Genomic DNA, 16701 nt, shown 5'->3' with positions numbered 1-16701 from the left:
ATGTGATTTGCCAGCAAATGACGCTAATGGGATACTCACAAATTTCTTTTTGCCCTCTCCATCTTCATAGCCCTTCTTTGACTTCTTGTCTTTCTTGGGAGCAGGAGCCGAGGCAGCGTATCCCGTGTGTGGGTCCATAGTTGTAAAGTTAATCCTTTTCTTTCAACTCGGAGTCAAAATAGTCTCCGCGTGGAGGTAATCTCGTTGACGCAAAAAAAAGAAAAAAACACTCAAAGCAAAAGACTGGTCTGACGAATTACCAAAACAATAGGGGCCAAGTCAAAACAATGATTATAATCTCCTCGAGTCCAGGTTGGTCCGACGGATGGATAACTAGCCACAATTAGCACACAGTTGCGAATGATCTGGTCCGGAGCCAAACTCGCCGAGTGAATTCTTCGCTAAGCCCTCTGTCTGTCTTCCAGAAGGAGGGAAATTCAAAGTGCTGCGAGTCGTCGTCGGGACGTACCCAGAATATGCATTCCAATATCCTTTAAAAATACAAACCACGACTTCAGCCACCGGCATCCGCGTGTAACGTCAACACAAGTTAATACGAATTGAGTTGTGTTTACCAAAGTTTGAAGCGAACGTAGCTAGCGTTAGCTTTAGCTAGGCTACACTAGTTAAACTCCCGACTGAAAATCCACTTTTAGCAGATTGATTCAGACGACAGGGGTGCATCGTCAATGTTGCCCTGGCACTACTGAGGCTTCCACTGGATTTTTCATGCCTGCTACTCGTCAAGTCAGCTTTTCAATTCCGGCATGACAGCAGCGAAGGCAGGACTTCAACACCGAGCCAGTCGTCTTCCTGTACTTTCTTCTAACAATCGCCCTTAAGCGGTTTGGGGGCGGGGGCAGCATCGGACTACACCTGAACTGCTTCCTGATGTACTGCTTGCACTTGGCTAGATATAGAAACTTTTCAGACTACTTATGGGCTGTTTTTCCGACCCAAACTCCTAGCAATAATTATAATTCCCTTTAAAAAGGTATCAGTTTTTGAAAAATCTGAAACGCTAAAACCACGCCCCCTGAACGACTTGTTTTAACAAATCCTGACGCCTTAAAGTTTCCATTGGATATTGCTTAAAAAGTAAGACCGAGACTTTAGGCGTGTTCAGTTAATCTGACATACATGTGTTTGGTATGCGTGCAATGACAACCGACACAAGCATAGGATGCAAACACGACACACAGGCCGGTGACGTGCCAACATTTGAACCAGGGACAATTTGATACCATAACTTCATGATGCTATCGAGGAAAGTGTCAAATCGAATTTTCCTCACTTCCGAAGAGTTAAAATGCACGCGAGCAGGGCCGAGTTGGAAAGTCTGGAGCCCCCCCCTCGGGGGTGACCCTGAATTCACTGACCGACTTCACTGTGACGTCACGCGGCAATGGGGAACCCATGGAGACACAGACCGCGAATGGCAAAACACAATTCACAAGATGATTTACTCATATTTATCTGTATTTGTACATGATTAAAAAAGTGTAGTTATTTGACGTAGCGTCACATAACACAAAGTGATCTGCAATGACTGTGTGAAGATATGCCGTTATCTCCGTGCATGAAGTTATGTGGTGAAATGACTGAAATGCTTTGAAGATAAAATATTCCTTTATATAAATAAAAGTGATCATGAAAAAGGTTAGCCTGAGGTCAAAATGAGTTGTGATGAACCTGAACAACAATTAATCAGAACCAGCCATCTTCGTTGTTTACATTTGCCTCTCGATTAAACGCTTTGAGTTCGGAAATGATTTCCAAACGTTGTCAAATGCAGCATAAATATCAACCACTGCTCCACAGCACATTAATCTATAGTGCGAGATCAGGTGTGAAGAGGAAAGTATCTAACCAACCTATGTACACATTTAACATTTTTGTTAACGATCACCCTAGAATATGGAGGTTAAGTGTTTAGCTCAATTACGTGTCTGTATGCGTATATATCGTTCAATATATTGTTTTATCTTTCTACAGTCTAGTGGCACGATGTTACTGGGCATTAGATGCGCTGTCATATCAACTAACATCCATCTACGCATCCATTTCCTGATCCGCTTATCCTCACAAGGGCCGGGGGGTGTGCTGGAGCCTATCCCAGCTGTCTTCAGGCAGACACCCTGAACCAGTTGGCACCCAATCGCAAGGCACGCGTAACCATCCGCGCTCACGCTCACACCTAGAAACAATTTAGAGTGTTCTATTATCCTGCCATGCATGTTTTTGGAATGTGGGAGGAAACCGGAGTACACAGAGAAAACTCACGCAGGCATGGGGAGAACATGCAAACCCACACAGGGAGGTTGGAGCCGGAATCGAACCCCTGCGCACCTCTCCACTGTGAGGCCGACATGCCAACCAGTCGCCCATCAACTAACACAACATCCATCCATCCATCCATTTTCTGAACCGCTTAATCCTCACTAGGGTCGCGGGGGGTGGTGGAGCCTATCCCAGCCGTCTTCGGGCAGTAGGCGGGGGACACCCTGGATCAGTTGCCAGCCAATCGCAGGGCACACAGAGACGAACAACCATCCACGCTCACATTCACACCTAGGGACAATTTAGAGCGTCCAATCAGCCTACCATGCATGTTTTTGAAACGTGGGAGGAAACCGGAGCACCCGGAGAAAACCCACGCAGACCCGGGGAGAACATGCAAACTCCACACAGGGTGGCCGGAGCTGGAATCGAACCCGGTACCTGTGCACTGTGAAGCCGACGTGCTAACCACTGGACTGCCGGGCCGCCCACTAACACAACATTTACAAATATTATAACATTCAATTTTGATGAACTTTTACTATTTCAAATTATACTTACAGTTGCAAATAGTATATATAGACTTACTGCATAATCGCTAAGCGTGTATTATTGCAAAATAATGTAACCAGGATACAAACAGCTCTCAGCGTGACCCATTACAGGTCTGCATCACTGCAGACCATATCCACAACAGTCAATAAAATATTAAATAAAGAGGTCTCAGACAATGTCAAACAAAAGTGAGCATTGTTAATTTCGTAAAAGTGTTTTTCTTTGAATAACAAGTGTAAGCCAAATTCTGCACAAGTTGTTCAATTTCTCATTGTTACTGTTACTGAAATGATTACTTTAGAAGAAAATATATAGGTCCATTAAATGCATTATAATTATTACATTGGCGTCTACCATCAAATCTGTATGCCTGTTTCACTTCTTTGTCTCTTTGTAAACACAGGAATCAACAAAAAGCCATCCAGCGCTACCAAGTGGTTAAACTGTGAACTGCAAGGTAACCACAGTGCGGTGCTAACTACAGCCTGGTCCACACATCCCCCCAATTGGGCCAAATATGAGCATTTTCCCTCTGATGTGATCAATGACAGCAAAGGATGAGTTCTTAGTTGTCTCTAAAGCTTACCCTGGGTGACTTTTCAGTGTTGCGGGATGTGTTAACAGTGTTTAATTCCACATGATCTGCTGACAAAATAGTCGCACGTGCCAATCATAAATGTAAAAGCTGTTCATTATTTACAATCGTACATCCTCACGTCTGGGGTTAACACCGAGTTTGGCCGTGTCACATACAAATGATAACCAATTAATGAAGATATTGAAGGTTGTGCTTTTGCTGTACACAAATCATGAGCAGAACAGTTTAAAAGTAGTTGCCTAAGTGAACTTACTGTTCCCAAAGGAATAAAAAATACCAATGCTTATTTTCTTGTTTTTTTTAACACTGCAAATATGACTTTGGTCATTATGCTAATTAGGCGAATGAAATGAAAGAGCCACTGGTTAGGATAGGTTGAGTGTTTGTGTAACGTGTCTCACAAGTCATTCACCACATTAAGAGAAGAGTTTGCCACAACAATGTAGTCAACAGATCAGCTGTCAGCTAGACCAGTTACTTTTTTTTGTCTGCTACTAAGCTTTCATCTTTGTATTTTTTTATCAGTCTGGATTGTGGCTCCCCCTGTACTACCATGCTGCCTCTCACAGGTCAGTACAATGATAGTCTGGCGTGTTGTGCTGTTCGCCTCAAGTACACCACACATGATACGCAGTGACAAGCACACAACCTGAGTTTTCCTATACACTATATGGATGGGGTTTCTCACATTATAAATTAATGTTAATTAAAATCTTTACAAAAATAATTAGTATCCTCCCTGAGGAATCTTTTAAAGCTAGAACTTATAGGCCAGGGCTGGGCAATTATTTTCCCGGGGGGGCCAAATGAGAAGCAGAAAATATTGTGGAGGGCCGGGCCAAAAGTTAGAAAAAGAAATAGAAAATAAAGAAGATAGCACAATGTCTCTGTATGCCAGTAATAATGTAATTCTCCTCCACCATCTTACTCAGCACCGGTTCTCCTCAAGGATGTGTACTGAGCCCCCTGTTTTTCACGCTCTACACATTTGACTGCTCTCCGACTCTTATTAGCGGTCCAGTTTGCGGAAAGATTTTAACATGATAACAATCAAACCATTCTAGGAAATGTTCCTTTACTCGAGCCACAAGCAATTCACTCTGAGCATGGAAATTGCCAGAATCGGACTGAGTAAGAATCGCTTCCTTGTTTTTTAAAGTCTCGTAGATTTGAGTTTGTCCGACTCCAGGCATCTCCTGAATTTTTCGTACTTTGTTACCCGCTTCGTTTAATCAGATACATATCACTTTCTCTTCCATGGTCATTACTCTCTCCCTCTTTCTTCGTCTTCCCCTCCCTCCCTGTGCTCTGTAACTTGAAGTAACTGCGTCACTTGGTGTTGAAATACCTGTAATTACAAGTCCAAACGAAATGAATGCAATCAAACTTTAATTGTGCACCAATCTTTGGCGGGCCGGATTAAAAAGAGCAACGGGCCGGACCTGGCCCGCGGACCGTAGTTTGCCCACCACTGTAATAGGCCCTATGTATTGTTTAAATGTAGTTACTCATAATTGGTTGTTTTAGTTTGTGTGTTATTGTGCGTGCACTGAGATGTTTTGCCTGAGTCGTCCACCGTGCCACCCCAATGAATTCTGAAATTCAATAACCCTATTTCTCCTGTTTTTACGTAATCCCCGGAGTCCAATACAAACGTGCTTTACCTCTGAAAAACATATGCACAGCGGTCTGCACTGGATTACACTGATAGACTCGTTTATCCGTTGTGGTATGTGAGAGATGTTTCCAACAACAAGGTTGAAGAGGATTTGAGCACGACTGGTGGTAATGAAGCTGACGGTGCTGCAGTTTGGTTTATTGCTCACAAGTTGTCTTGTACTTCAGCCTCAAGTCTTACTTCCTCACGACACTGACACTATGAATTGAGGAAAGGTTAATTAAAATTGAAAAAAATGGTACGGCCGGCAGCCAGATGGCTTTCAAAAAGATGACCTGTGCGGCTGTATTAAATCACAGCAGTGACCTCCGTAACAAAAATGCCAGCATTCATTCATCCGATGACACAAAGACTGCACTTTAAGAGGGTTTCAAAATCTTTATGTCATAACGTTGTCTTGCAGACTGCCATTTAATCACTATTGTACAATCTACAGAAGGATAGGGAATGTGATTTAGTCATATCATTGCATGAAACAAACATTTCCATACTGAGGATAATAGCTGCCATGAAAAATAGAACTTTCAAGGCGATGCTAAAACATTATTCTTGATGAATTCCAGAATTCTGGCAAGTCAGAACTTTTCTTTCACTACAGGAAATTGTGCATGGTACCGGCCCAACCTTTCTATTTGCATGTTAAGGGCAAATGAAGGTACCCTGAATTCAGTGAGACGTGATCTCAATGCATCTGACATCACCCACAGAGATGCACTGAAATATTTTAGAAATTACATTTTCAAGCTGCATTCATTGATGATAGAAAATTTCACTGTTTAACCCAATTGTTTTTGCTTGAAAATTGGTATGTGTCGTAATTACCTACATATCTGCATAATCTCTGTATGAAATACGACCAAGGCTCCCAAAAATATTCTTTTTCACTTGTGCATTACAAAAAAAACCAAATACAAGCTCATCAAGGTCGCCCACAATGTCATTTCTAACTTCTCAGAAGACTTGAATAAAAGAGACATTCAGAAAAATGTGTCAAAAGAAAAGGATAAAAGCCAAGTCTGTTGCAAACATATGAGCTGTTTTCAGCTTTCAGAGAACCATTACCCAGTAGGAAAGTCAATAATTGGGTCTACTCCCGCAGTTGGCCCAATCTTCAAACATTACATACCAGTTTGCTCCATGCCAGACAGCGAAAACGGTTGGATCTTTTGATTTAAACTTCACCTCGCTCATCTTGTGTGTGCTCATATTTTGGATTTCTATCCACACAGTCCAGTGTCCAAATTAAATGAGAAAGGCAACAACTTCATATGGAGAACCAAATCATGGTCCAGTAAAGCGCTAGAGTCTCACCACTGCAGGCTACTTGTATGACGTCCGGGCCTCTCTCAGGGACCTGTCATACGGCATGGAGGCGAAGAAAGAGTTCCGCAGCTGACAGTTGATGAAGAAGACAATGATCAGCACCAGCAGAAACAGCAGGAGGCACATAACGATGTAGGTGAGCAGGTCCGGTTTGTGGAGCTCGCCATCTCGGAGCCCTCCTCCACCTCCCCCGCGGCCCGAGGTGGGTCTCAGTAGGGCGGCCACGCTGACCAAGCCACCATTGACAGAGGTGGTGGCGCTCGTTGAAGACTGCCCCATGAGCATGAGGTCGAGGTGCGGGGTACTGGTGGAGTTGAGGAGGACCTGTCTCAGCATGACCTATGTGGGCTCACTGGCTGACTGGTTGCAAGAAAGGGGGAAAAAACACAGTAATTTTTAGAAATTCTCTTCCTGACCCACTCTTTGCAAAATTTTGATAGTGCCAGGAAGATCTGTTCAAAGCATTCCACTGGAGACCATAACATTGAGGCATGCATTATATACATTGGAACATCTTTTATTCAGAGACATTGTGAGACCTCCACTTTGTTTGGCATTTGAAACAATTTTCCCCAGACAACAAATGAAATCGAAATAATTCATCCCATGGTTAAACTGTCACCAACGCAATGTTTTATGAAGTGTAAAAGCAATGTCTAAGGTCATATTTCAGCATTTCTAACTGTCGTACAAATGTGAACAGATGTAAAAATCCAATATTAACTTATAGAGGGGAGTTTCCCCAAAATAATTTTTTTTGTCATTTTTGTTAAAACTGTCCATACAACTTGAGTAGGGTAAAATGGTATCAAAAAAGGCCTTCTTTTGCCCTCTGATTTTATTTTTCGGAAACCACCATGCTTGAGGAAAACTGACCAACACCAGAATGTGAGATCGACACAGTGTCAATCATTTACAGTGCACATGGTGCTACACACAGTTGGCACACTTCCGCGGCCTCGTGCCGACTTGTTACCTTGAGCAACCTTATCTTGGGAAAATAAAGTAAAAACTGTCAATCCCTTGTCTCCCAACAACTGGCCACAAGACTAGTAAACAGAAACAGAGTGAGGGGACCTCAAGCAGCTGAGAGGATTCAGCATGAATGCAGAATTAGCAATATTGCTGTTCAACGGGTACCGGTAAGCTTTTCTCAACTCTTTAAAATGATTGTCCATTCCAAAAAATTAACATTCAAACAAATAACACTATTTTCATAGACAGCGAATCTGTGTTATGGCTCAGATTTCGGATGATGACCTTGATTACATATCAGTGCAAGGCTTCCATGCACTTCCTGTTTGCAATTTAGCAGACCATTCTCCTAGTTGTGCAGTACGGCGCAGCAGAAGATATGTCTTGGGGATGTAAAATTATCAGCATTGGGTCTAACCCGCCTCTATGCAGGGTACCCAACGTGCCGCACAGTCACAAAAATAGAATCCTGACACCAGGTGTGTCAAAACTTTTTTTACTGAGGGCAGCATACAGAAAAATTAAAGGGCCACTTTGACATATCTGACTTTACTGAACACACTAAAACCAATCAAACAAGCAATTATGTATGATGGTTATTTTAGCTCTTTTTTGTAGTGAATTTATGATTGATGTGCACCCTTACATTTTCAATAATTTTAATGCCAGGGCTACTGTTCTCCTTGAAAAGAAGATGATCTGGATCCCTGAGGAGACATTTTGAAGTGAAATATTGTTTCTATTTTAGTTGTAAGTGGTTTCTCTGCATTTCTAGAAAAGCTCTGTTAGGTCCAATTTACAGTATTAGTAGAAACAGTCGTAGCAGTTAAGGGGATGTGAATGTTGCAAGCCCCCACCGCTTCAACACCCACACACCATAAGATTACAGGCCATATGAAAATGCATCATGTATTTGCTGCAGGCTGCTAAGAGATGCACGATGGGGGGCAAATGGCTGTAGTTTGAACACCGCTGCCCGATAGACAGAGACTCTTACACCCGCACTGCAAGAAGGAGAGATACTGCCGCTCGTTCCTACCGACTGCTGTCAGGCTGCTGAATAAAAAAAAAAATAATAATAATAATTAAATGATGTGAAAAACAATTGTAAATAGCACTGCAACCTTATCCATATTTGTATTTATATTGCACTTAATTGAACGGTGTTTGTTTGTTTTTCTTCTTTCTTCTTTCTACCCACAATCTTACTGCTGTAGACTGTAAATTTCCCCAGTGCGGGACAAATAAAGGATATCTTAATTTTAATCTTAAATCTGCGGTCCATGGAGCAGCTGTGGCTTACATCGGCTGTTTTAATACTGGGTTAGCATTGGTGAAACTGGATAAGCGTTCCCTGTCACCATTTGTCACGACCACACCATGCATGTTATTATGAATGGCCATGTTTGAGGGCACTCCTGGCCACCCCCACTCCAAAACTAAATTTTTGATGTCTGAGATTTTTTTACCATTTTTACCATTTTTATCATTTACCATTTATGTTGCTTTTTACTCAGGTCTGTCCCTGCTTGATTATGAGCGTGATGGGCTGATTGTTGTGGATATGTGCAAGTTTTATTTCATGTAACCATAACCTTGGATGGTATGATAAAGAATAATGGACACATGCGAGGCTACCAGCACTGAGCTTTTCTGTCACCTTAGCCACCCCACCGAAGAATTTCTGGCTGTGCCCATGACTACAATCAAATCTTGCTAGTGGTTTTGATATACTATACTGAATATTTATAAATGTAGCGTACCTGATGATGAAACCCACCCTATTGTGTATTCACTCAAATTGAAAAAAGAAAACATTCACATTGACGCGTAAAAGTTTTTACCACTACAGTATACTGCAGTATGATATATAACTTATCATATATAATTATAATCACCCAACACAGGTATGCTGGAACCTACCCAAGTGTAAGGGCAAGGTTCATCTTTCCTGGTCACCAGTTAATAGCAGGGCAAGGACAGATAAACAAGCATTCTCAAACGTTTTACACCATCAAAAAAGACTGAGCTCTCCAAGTACCATCATCATGCACGTTAAAATACATTAGTGCTGTAAGGCTAAGTATGATCAGAAACAAGACAAGTACTCCGGTTTCCTCCCACATTCCAAAAACATGCATGGCAGGTTAATGGAACACTCTGAATTGTCCTTAGGTGTGAATGTGAGCACAAATGGTTATTTGTATATGAGTGCCCTGCAATTGGCTGGCAACCGGTTCAGGGTGTCTCTCGCCTACTGCCCGAAGTCAGCTGGGATAGGCTCCAGCATGCCCATGATCCTCGTTGGGAGAAGCGGATTACAAAATGGATGGCCGGATGATTTTGTGGTGTACTGCAACCCTGTGCCCCACTAGAATGAGTCTGCCCCTGAACTGAGCATAACTTCACACTCAGAATCAAAACAAGACTAATCTGTAATAAGATGACCATTTTTAATGCAGTGTTTACTTGAGGATCTTTATCACTCATCAATGTGATATGTTCAAATCAAATTACAAAGTACACCTAGAAACAGACAGCAGAAAGTGAAGGGAAACATTTTTGTTTTGAAACGCAGGGCTCGAGTCTGCCCAGAAAGGGTGGCATTTTCCCCCTAAATTTTTAGACAATGCAATTTCTTTTTTCCATCTACTCACCTATGGTATGTGTGTCTAATAAATATAACTGTAACATTGTGCGGCATTTGAAAATCAACAATGTGCTTAAACATAGGAAAATAAAACTCAAATATTTGAAAACAAACAGTTCTAAAAAAGTAAATGCACATACTGTAAAATTTAATTCAAATGCAGCTGAACTGTACTCAACAAATGTACTGTACTGGATTGAGAAAATCTTGAAGATACTGAAACATGACCAACAATTAATTCAGTGATTCTTTACATACCACTAGAGGGTACTCAAGTATCACTAGGTGTAGGCCTAGTTTACCACACTTTTGAGAATATCTGATTTCGATTGGTCTTTTTGGAAAGTGAGAGGAAGCTGGATAATTGGACACACCCCACACAAGCACTGAGGGAACATGCAAAATCTGCACACGATTCCAAGCCGGCACATCAAAACCGAGAGGTCGATGAGCTAACAACTACATCCAGGTGCTGCATGCAGGTATACAAGGACAATATCATTTGTCAGTAGTCTTTTCAAGAAGTTATCGTTAAATTTGACCCCTGATTGGCAGGAGCACCCACATGGCTCTACCTTTTTCAGTTTATAGTTCATTGCCCTCCAAGGCTAGCATCAGTTTACTGTATTTATATTTTTTTTTTACCCAATGTTACCTTAAGAAAAGGGCTAAAACGACACAAAATGTATTTCAAGGTCAATGTTAAACTTCATAACAATTGCTATGGACAAACCAGGCTTTGCTATCAAATATTAGGTTTAATTCTGTAGGACCATGACCTAGATTTGTACACCATGTGACTTTACTCTTTATGAAACGTCATTGTCGTCAATACTTAGATTATAACAATACTGTAATAACAATCGTCACGAGAAAGACTTACGTGGGTGCGCACTGCTGGGAGTGTCACAGGTGATTGTGGATAGGACAAATCCGGGCTCCGCATTCCTGTCGGGTCGCTGTTGGATGCCGACAAGCCTCGCCGAGGGCGCGTTGTGGAAAAGCAGCTGTGCGACTGCTTGTCGGCTGCGCTCTGCACAGTCCATATGTATCTGCGTCGGATTAAAAGGAAAAACGCACAGACACCTACCAAACTGGACTTCAAAATCCAGGTTCCTTTCAGGAGCAACAATTAACCACCAAAGAATCCGACTAATATGTAGGAATTACGGTTATTAAAAATTGTAGTCGTGATCTTGAACTGACTTGAAGCTCCTTCTATGTGTGATCGCGCGTATTTCTTCTTGTGCGTCGTAGCGTGCATCACAACAAGCCAGCATGCGCTTTAGAGCGCGTGAAGGATTCGGAGCGCGGAGGAAGGACACGCCGAATCTTGCCTCTATCCAAACCTGCGTTTTACTCCTCCAGTAACGGCTGTACAACCAGAGACACGTGGATGTGATGAATGCTCCGGTGAGGTCCGAACGCGGAGAGCAGTGAAATTAATAAAGCAAAAATACGTGGAGTAGCAGGAGGACTGCTCCGATATCTTCGCCATGTTCTGCATGTCTGTGACTCAGGGGAGAGAGCAGATCGGTGCGTTTGTGCCGGGGGGCGTGTCACCTGACAGGGATGTGCCACAGGAAAGTTATAAAGTAGACATAAATTGTTCGCTCTCCAAAATAATGAGAGGATGTTGAAAGAGCTATTTGTAATGGGGCCATGAAAGGGAATGCATCACACTGCAGTGAGGAGAGAGGAAACATTGAGGAATGCTGTGAGTTTTCGGTTCTGTAGTGATCATGGAGTTGTTATTACAGTTTACAAAAAAATGGCAAACACAAAATATTAAAAGAATAGAGATAGAAAGAGAGAGAGAGAAAGTGAAAGAGCAGTTTTTTAAAAGCAAGAGCTAAAAAAATGGCCATGCATAAATGCCATTATGAATACGTGACAGTCTCAAGTCTTAACCTATCACCATTTTCAATAGACCATTTTCCGTTTGACATCATCAAATTATGCGTGCATCACTGACTCAAAACAAAAGGCACTTATGAGTGTGGTTGTGAAGATTTGTTCTTTTCAGCATGGAGTGGCTAGCCCTTGTTTCAAACAATATCAATGTGCCAAAGTGTTTCTCAATTCCCAACAGGCCATAATGTTTCCATTGTAAAGCGTCTTTGAGTGTCCAGAAAGACGCAAAATCCATGTGATGCATTATTATGACTACTATTATTATTTTTGAAACAATGGAGGCGCAAATGGCTGTGTGTGATTAAACGCACATACTGGAGCATGGACCTAATCAGGAATGCCCGCATTTGCTGTGTGTATGTCACATCTGGTTCTTGTGGCCATTTAGCTTGACTTCTGCCTTGAAATGCTGAGAAAGTTGTCAGGAATTATGGAATAATGGCAAGGTGTTTGCTATTATTGCTAGTGGGTAACTCGTAGCTCACTCACTCAGCTATGAGCTTCAGTGCACACTCGCTCCGTATAACTTGAGCTCTTAATTCGTTTGCATTATTGTTTGTGATATTTACTTTGACAGTTTTCCCCTGGGAATCGTAGAATGATTCAGCAAATTAAAAGTTCTCTTATGTGTAATGATTCTGCTTTTTTTGTCTCTGAGTAGGGTGGGATCGCTGGGTGTCTCCTCCAGTGCTGCACCCTGTATTGCATCATCATCATCATCTGCCTTTAAAAGGGCCGCCAAGCCGACAGCTCTACGTTGGATGATTCAGCCTTGTTCACGACTCTTGTACCAAGTGCTTATATTTTCTAGACGTCCGTGAGCTTGCTTCGTAGTCCTCTAGTCACGTTTTGTATATTGTATCCTGTTCTCCTATGTACAATTTTGTCATCATGTTAAACTTGGGGTTTTTCCTTGTTTCACATACCGTAATTGCATTTTTCTTGTCCATTTGTGACAAGCAATTTACGTTTATCTTTTGTCCCTGCCTTTTGCAAGCATTTTTGGTTTGTGTAGTTTTGGCCTGGTCCTTTATTACCAGCACCTCTCCCCCTGCCTTGCAAGTAGATTTAGCTCTGACGATGTATTTCTCCTCTATGTTGACGATGGCCGAAGCAGGGCTTGCAATTATTTCGCGGGTGTAAAGATGAATATCTGGTCATAAGAATCGGAAAGTTTTTAGTTTTTTTCAAGTAATTTTTGCGATCTATCGCAGTCAGTCAGCTTGTGCACATAATAACAAACCCTGCCATTCTTTCTCCTTCAGCAATGTGCGCTCATCCTGATGACATCCGCTTTGTTTACAAACTGAAAATGGTTCTAAATCGCTTGTCCTCATTTGAGCTACAGTTGAGTTGAAGTCGAGGGTGGGTACACGATGGAATTGTCTTCAGTCAGTCGCAGGGCACATACAGTACAGTATAGGCAAACAACCCATTTGGGGGCAGTTGGTTTATGAATACTCAACTCAGCTTTATTCATAGCGCACTTTATAAATAACCATCGCTGCATACAAATTGCTGTACTGGGACTAAGAATTAGACAGTTAAAGCAGACAGTTGAAGAGTAAACACCATAAAACACTAAAACAATGCAGAGTCTCACATTGAGTCGATAACCAAAGAATAAAAATGTGTTTTAGGATGAGTTTTTAAAATGGACGCAGAGTGGTTAGGAGAGGCAAAACCATTGAAAGATTTAAAGCCAAAAATGAATGTTAAAATGTACAGGGAGCTCGGGCCGCCTTTACAGACTCACAGGCCACAGGGCTAACCACCAAATTTGGGCCCCAAACCTGAGATGCTCAACTAATTTATCGTTGATGAACAGATCAGCACACGTGATTATGCATTTCATCAATTTTTAAATAAACACGCCAACAAATCAAAAGTTTCACACACTAGAATTTTTATGACCCGATGAATAGATTTTAATAGTATTACATTTAGATAACAAAGAACTACACTTAACCAAATTAGCACAAGTAGTACACTCATGCGCCGACAATCCTTGCTCAGACCAAAACAGGTAATGAATAAAAAAAAAGGTAATGAATAAAGTAAAATACAAAATAGCACCACAGCCACCTGCCCGCTCAAAGATGAAAAGATTCGAAGTATACACCGCCCGCAACCGAAACTTGTTCCTTCCAAGCCTGACCATGATCGTCAGGTCTCACCAGAATTCTCCTCATCAGCCATTGTAAAAACTGTAAAAAGCACTCTTGATGTACAGTAATCCCTCGTTTATCGCGGTTAATGCGGATCAAAACCACCCACGTTAAACGAAAATCTGCGAAGTAGCAACCAATAAACATATACAGGTTAAGTTAAAAAATAAAAACTGAAAATAAATAAATACATACATTTGACGTCCGCAAAAAGTCCGCAAACGGTCTGCGAGAAGCTGCAAAACAACAGCGAGTCACATAGAGTAACATAAAAAATCTGCGATGCACTGAAGCCGCAATAAACGAACCGCGAAATAGCGAGGGATCACTGGATCTGTGAAATCCAACCATTTCGGCTTTCACATGTATCTCATTCTGACCTTTTCATCAAAGTGAATTGTGAATTCACTTGGACAGAATATTGACTGATACACTGCCGTTGCTACAGTCCTGTCAACATGGCTGCGTAAATAAATGCAGTCACTTGATGTCCAGAGTCTACGGTATAGGTGTGTGATTGGGCCACAGATGCTGCAATGCCATGACTGACTGATAAATAAACAAATGGCAGAATAATGTGGAATTTAATCCTCCAATGGGCCATTTGGCACAAAGATATAAGGGCTGTTCACACGGCAAGATTTGGTCCGGTGCTGCACCGGGGCTGCCCCAGTAGACCGTTCACACGTGCAAATTAGCTCCGGCGTAGCCCCGGAAAAGAGCTTATACCGGACCAAATTTGACCCACCTCAGAGATATTATATATAATAGATAAGATATATAATATTTGCTCAAAATGCTCATTTGCAAAGCAGCACCGGTGTAAATTTGCACGTGTGAACGCAACTGGATTAAATTAGCTCCAGAGCAAATGCTTGTGAAGAGTACATAAGGCGAGAATGCGTTGCTTTCGTGCTTTGTCGGACTTCCGTAATGTGTTGATTCATAACGACACAAGACTTGGCTAGTGACATCTTTCCTTTTTTAGGAGACTGGACTGTCTCGGAGTTGTTTGTTCCTTTGTTGTTTGTTCACAACCACCCACCCCCCATATAATTTATTTTGTGATTTCCTCTCTTGATTTTCAGTTTGGCGCATTAGTGTTTGCTTTTCTGAGTGTCATTGAAGTCATCGTTCATTTACGTTTTCTTGGGCGGTCACTCTCGAGCAGAAGGCACGGAGACCGAGAAGGAGAAGGACGTGCCGGTCCAGTAGTCGCTTGAGTTGTGTATATACAGTACGTTTTAAAAAGAACCAACACGACAGCTCGTTTGTTTTCTGTCGTTTTGCTCTGCTGCAGAAACTGCCGTGTGAACGCAAGTGGGGCAGCCCCGCTCAGCGGCTTTGTACGTGTGAACGCTCCACACAATTTGCTGCGGTGCAAAATATCCCGCAACAAAATATCTCGGTGCAGCACCGGAGCAAATGTGTGCCGTGTGAACGGCCCTATAGGCTCCTGTAGAGTGGGGTTCTTTGTCACCTTTTGCAGCAGCCAACTTTTCTTTTGTTTTTTTAACTGATCGGCCCTTGAGTACCGTCGGTACCCGGGCTACAGCCCAGTAAGCCCTTTGGTAAAGGCGACCCTGAAGGCAGACAGTGAAGATTGGCCAGAATCAAGGGTTTGTGTTCTCTGACCTGTGTGAATTGTGGCTTGTAACAGCAATTGAGTGTGAGCATCCCTGACCTGCAACAGTACTTGTGGATTACGGAGCATTACATGACTTTAGCCCAAAACAAGTTCCAATCTTCAAAATCTTACCCAAAGCAAAACGTTTTGGATGAATAGAGATTACATCATTAAAAAAAAACCATAACATGAACTACAATCAAACTACTGTGAGTTTGACAGATTTCAGCAAATTGATGAACATTTGTTTCTAATTTTTTTGAACACGAATCGATTTAAGTCATTAAGTCATCAAACAGGTAAATAATTTGAATAAAAATACAAGAGAAGACCTAAATTAAGGAGTGGTGGAGAGAATGGGATAGACATACTGTAACAGGATCACACGTTACATCATCAGAGAAATATATACATCATGTTCAGGACGTGCATATGGTAATTGTTATTTTGTTTATTAGTATTTTATATTTATTGATTACAATATACTTTGGACTTATTGTTGAAACATGATTTGTGATTGATTGTACACTGTTAGCACCGGCCCCGGTGACTCATTGGGGCCTTGGTTTTACTTGTAGTTTTCACAGGATCTTGTGATTTCTTGACATCATTGGTGGAGAAGGAGAAATCAAGAGAAAATCATGACATCGGTCTGGGTCGTGGCCTTTTTTGTTGGACAAGCGTAGCTACACCAATGCAAGTGTTTATTTTAGTTTTCATTAGCACCGCTCATATGATTTCACTGTCTGCGATTGGCTGGCAACCGATTCAGGGTGTCCCCCGCCTACTGCCCGAAGACAGCTGGGATAGGCTCCAGTACTCCCCCGCGACCCGAGTGAGGATAAAGAGGTTGGGAAAATGAATGAATGACTGAACGATTTCACTGTCTCTGACATAAAAAAAATGCTTGATACCTGAAAAGAGATTCATAGA

General features: G+C 41.9%; 2 protein-coding genes across 3 annotated transcripts in view; both read right to left on the bottom strand.

Moving 5' to 3' along the window:
- The window catches only part of LOC127597872 (protein diaphanous homolog 1), a gene marked incomplete at its 3' end in the record, with an annotated part of 31939 nt that extends 31086 nt beyond the window's left edge, over positions 1–853 (bottom strand). The window contains exon 1 of the mRNA XM_052061261.1: positions 40–853. Coding sequence (XP_051917221.1) covers positions 40–138 — 99 coding nt within the window. The remainder of the gene's footprint in view (positions 1–39) is intronic.
- A 4616-nt stretch (positions 854–5469) lies between these two features.
- Positions 5470–11762, bottom strand: LOC127603965 (small integral membrane protein 32-like). Of its 2 annotated transcripts, none has more exons than XM_052070721.1 (3): positions 11200–11762; positions 10943–11092; positions 5470–6794 (listed from the first exon to the last, which is right to left on the bottom strand). In XM_052070721.1, the coding sequence occupies exon 3, from the start codon at positions 6768–6770 to the stop codon at positions 6432–6434; it is 339 nt and encodes a 112-aa protein (XP_051926681.1). In that variant the 5' UTR covers positions 6771–6794; positions 10943–11092; positions 11200–11762; the 3' UTR covers positions 5470–6431. The 2 variants fall into 2 exon arrangements, with proteins under 2 accessions (XP_051926681.1, XP_051926690.1); XM_052070730.1 differs by having other exon boundaries at positions 11266–11762.
- Between the last annotated feature and the right edge of the window lie 4939 nt (positions 11763–16701).

The sequence above is a fragment of the Hippocampus zosterae genome, chromosome 1 (genome assembly GCF_025434085.1).
Source record: "Hippocampus zosterae strain Florida chromosome 1, ASM2543408v3, whole genome shotgun sequence".
NCBI lineage: Eukaryota > Metazoa > Chordata > Actinopteri > Syngnathiformes > Syngnathidae > Hippocampus > Hippocampus zosterae.
Note: the sequence above shows the minus strand (reverse complement) of the source record. Positions and strands in the feature narration are given on the sequence as shown.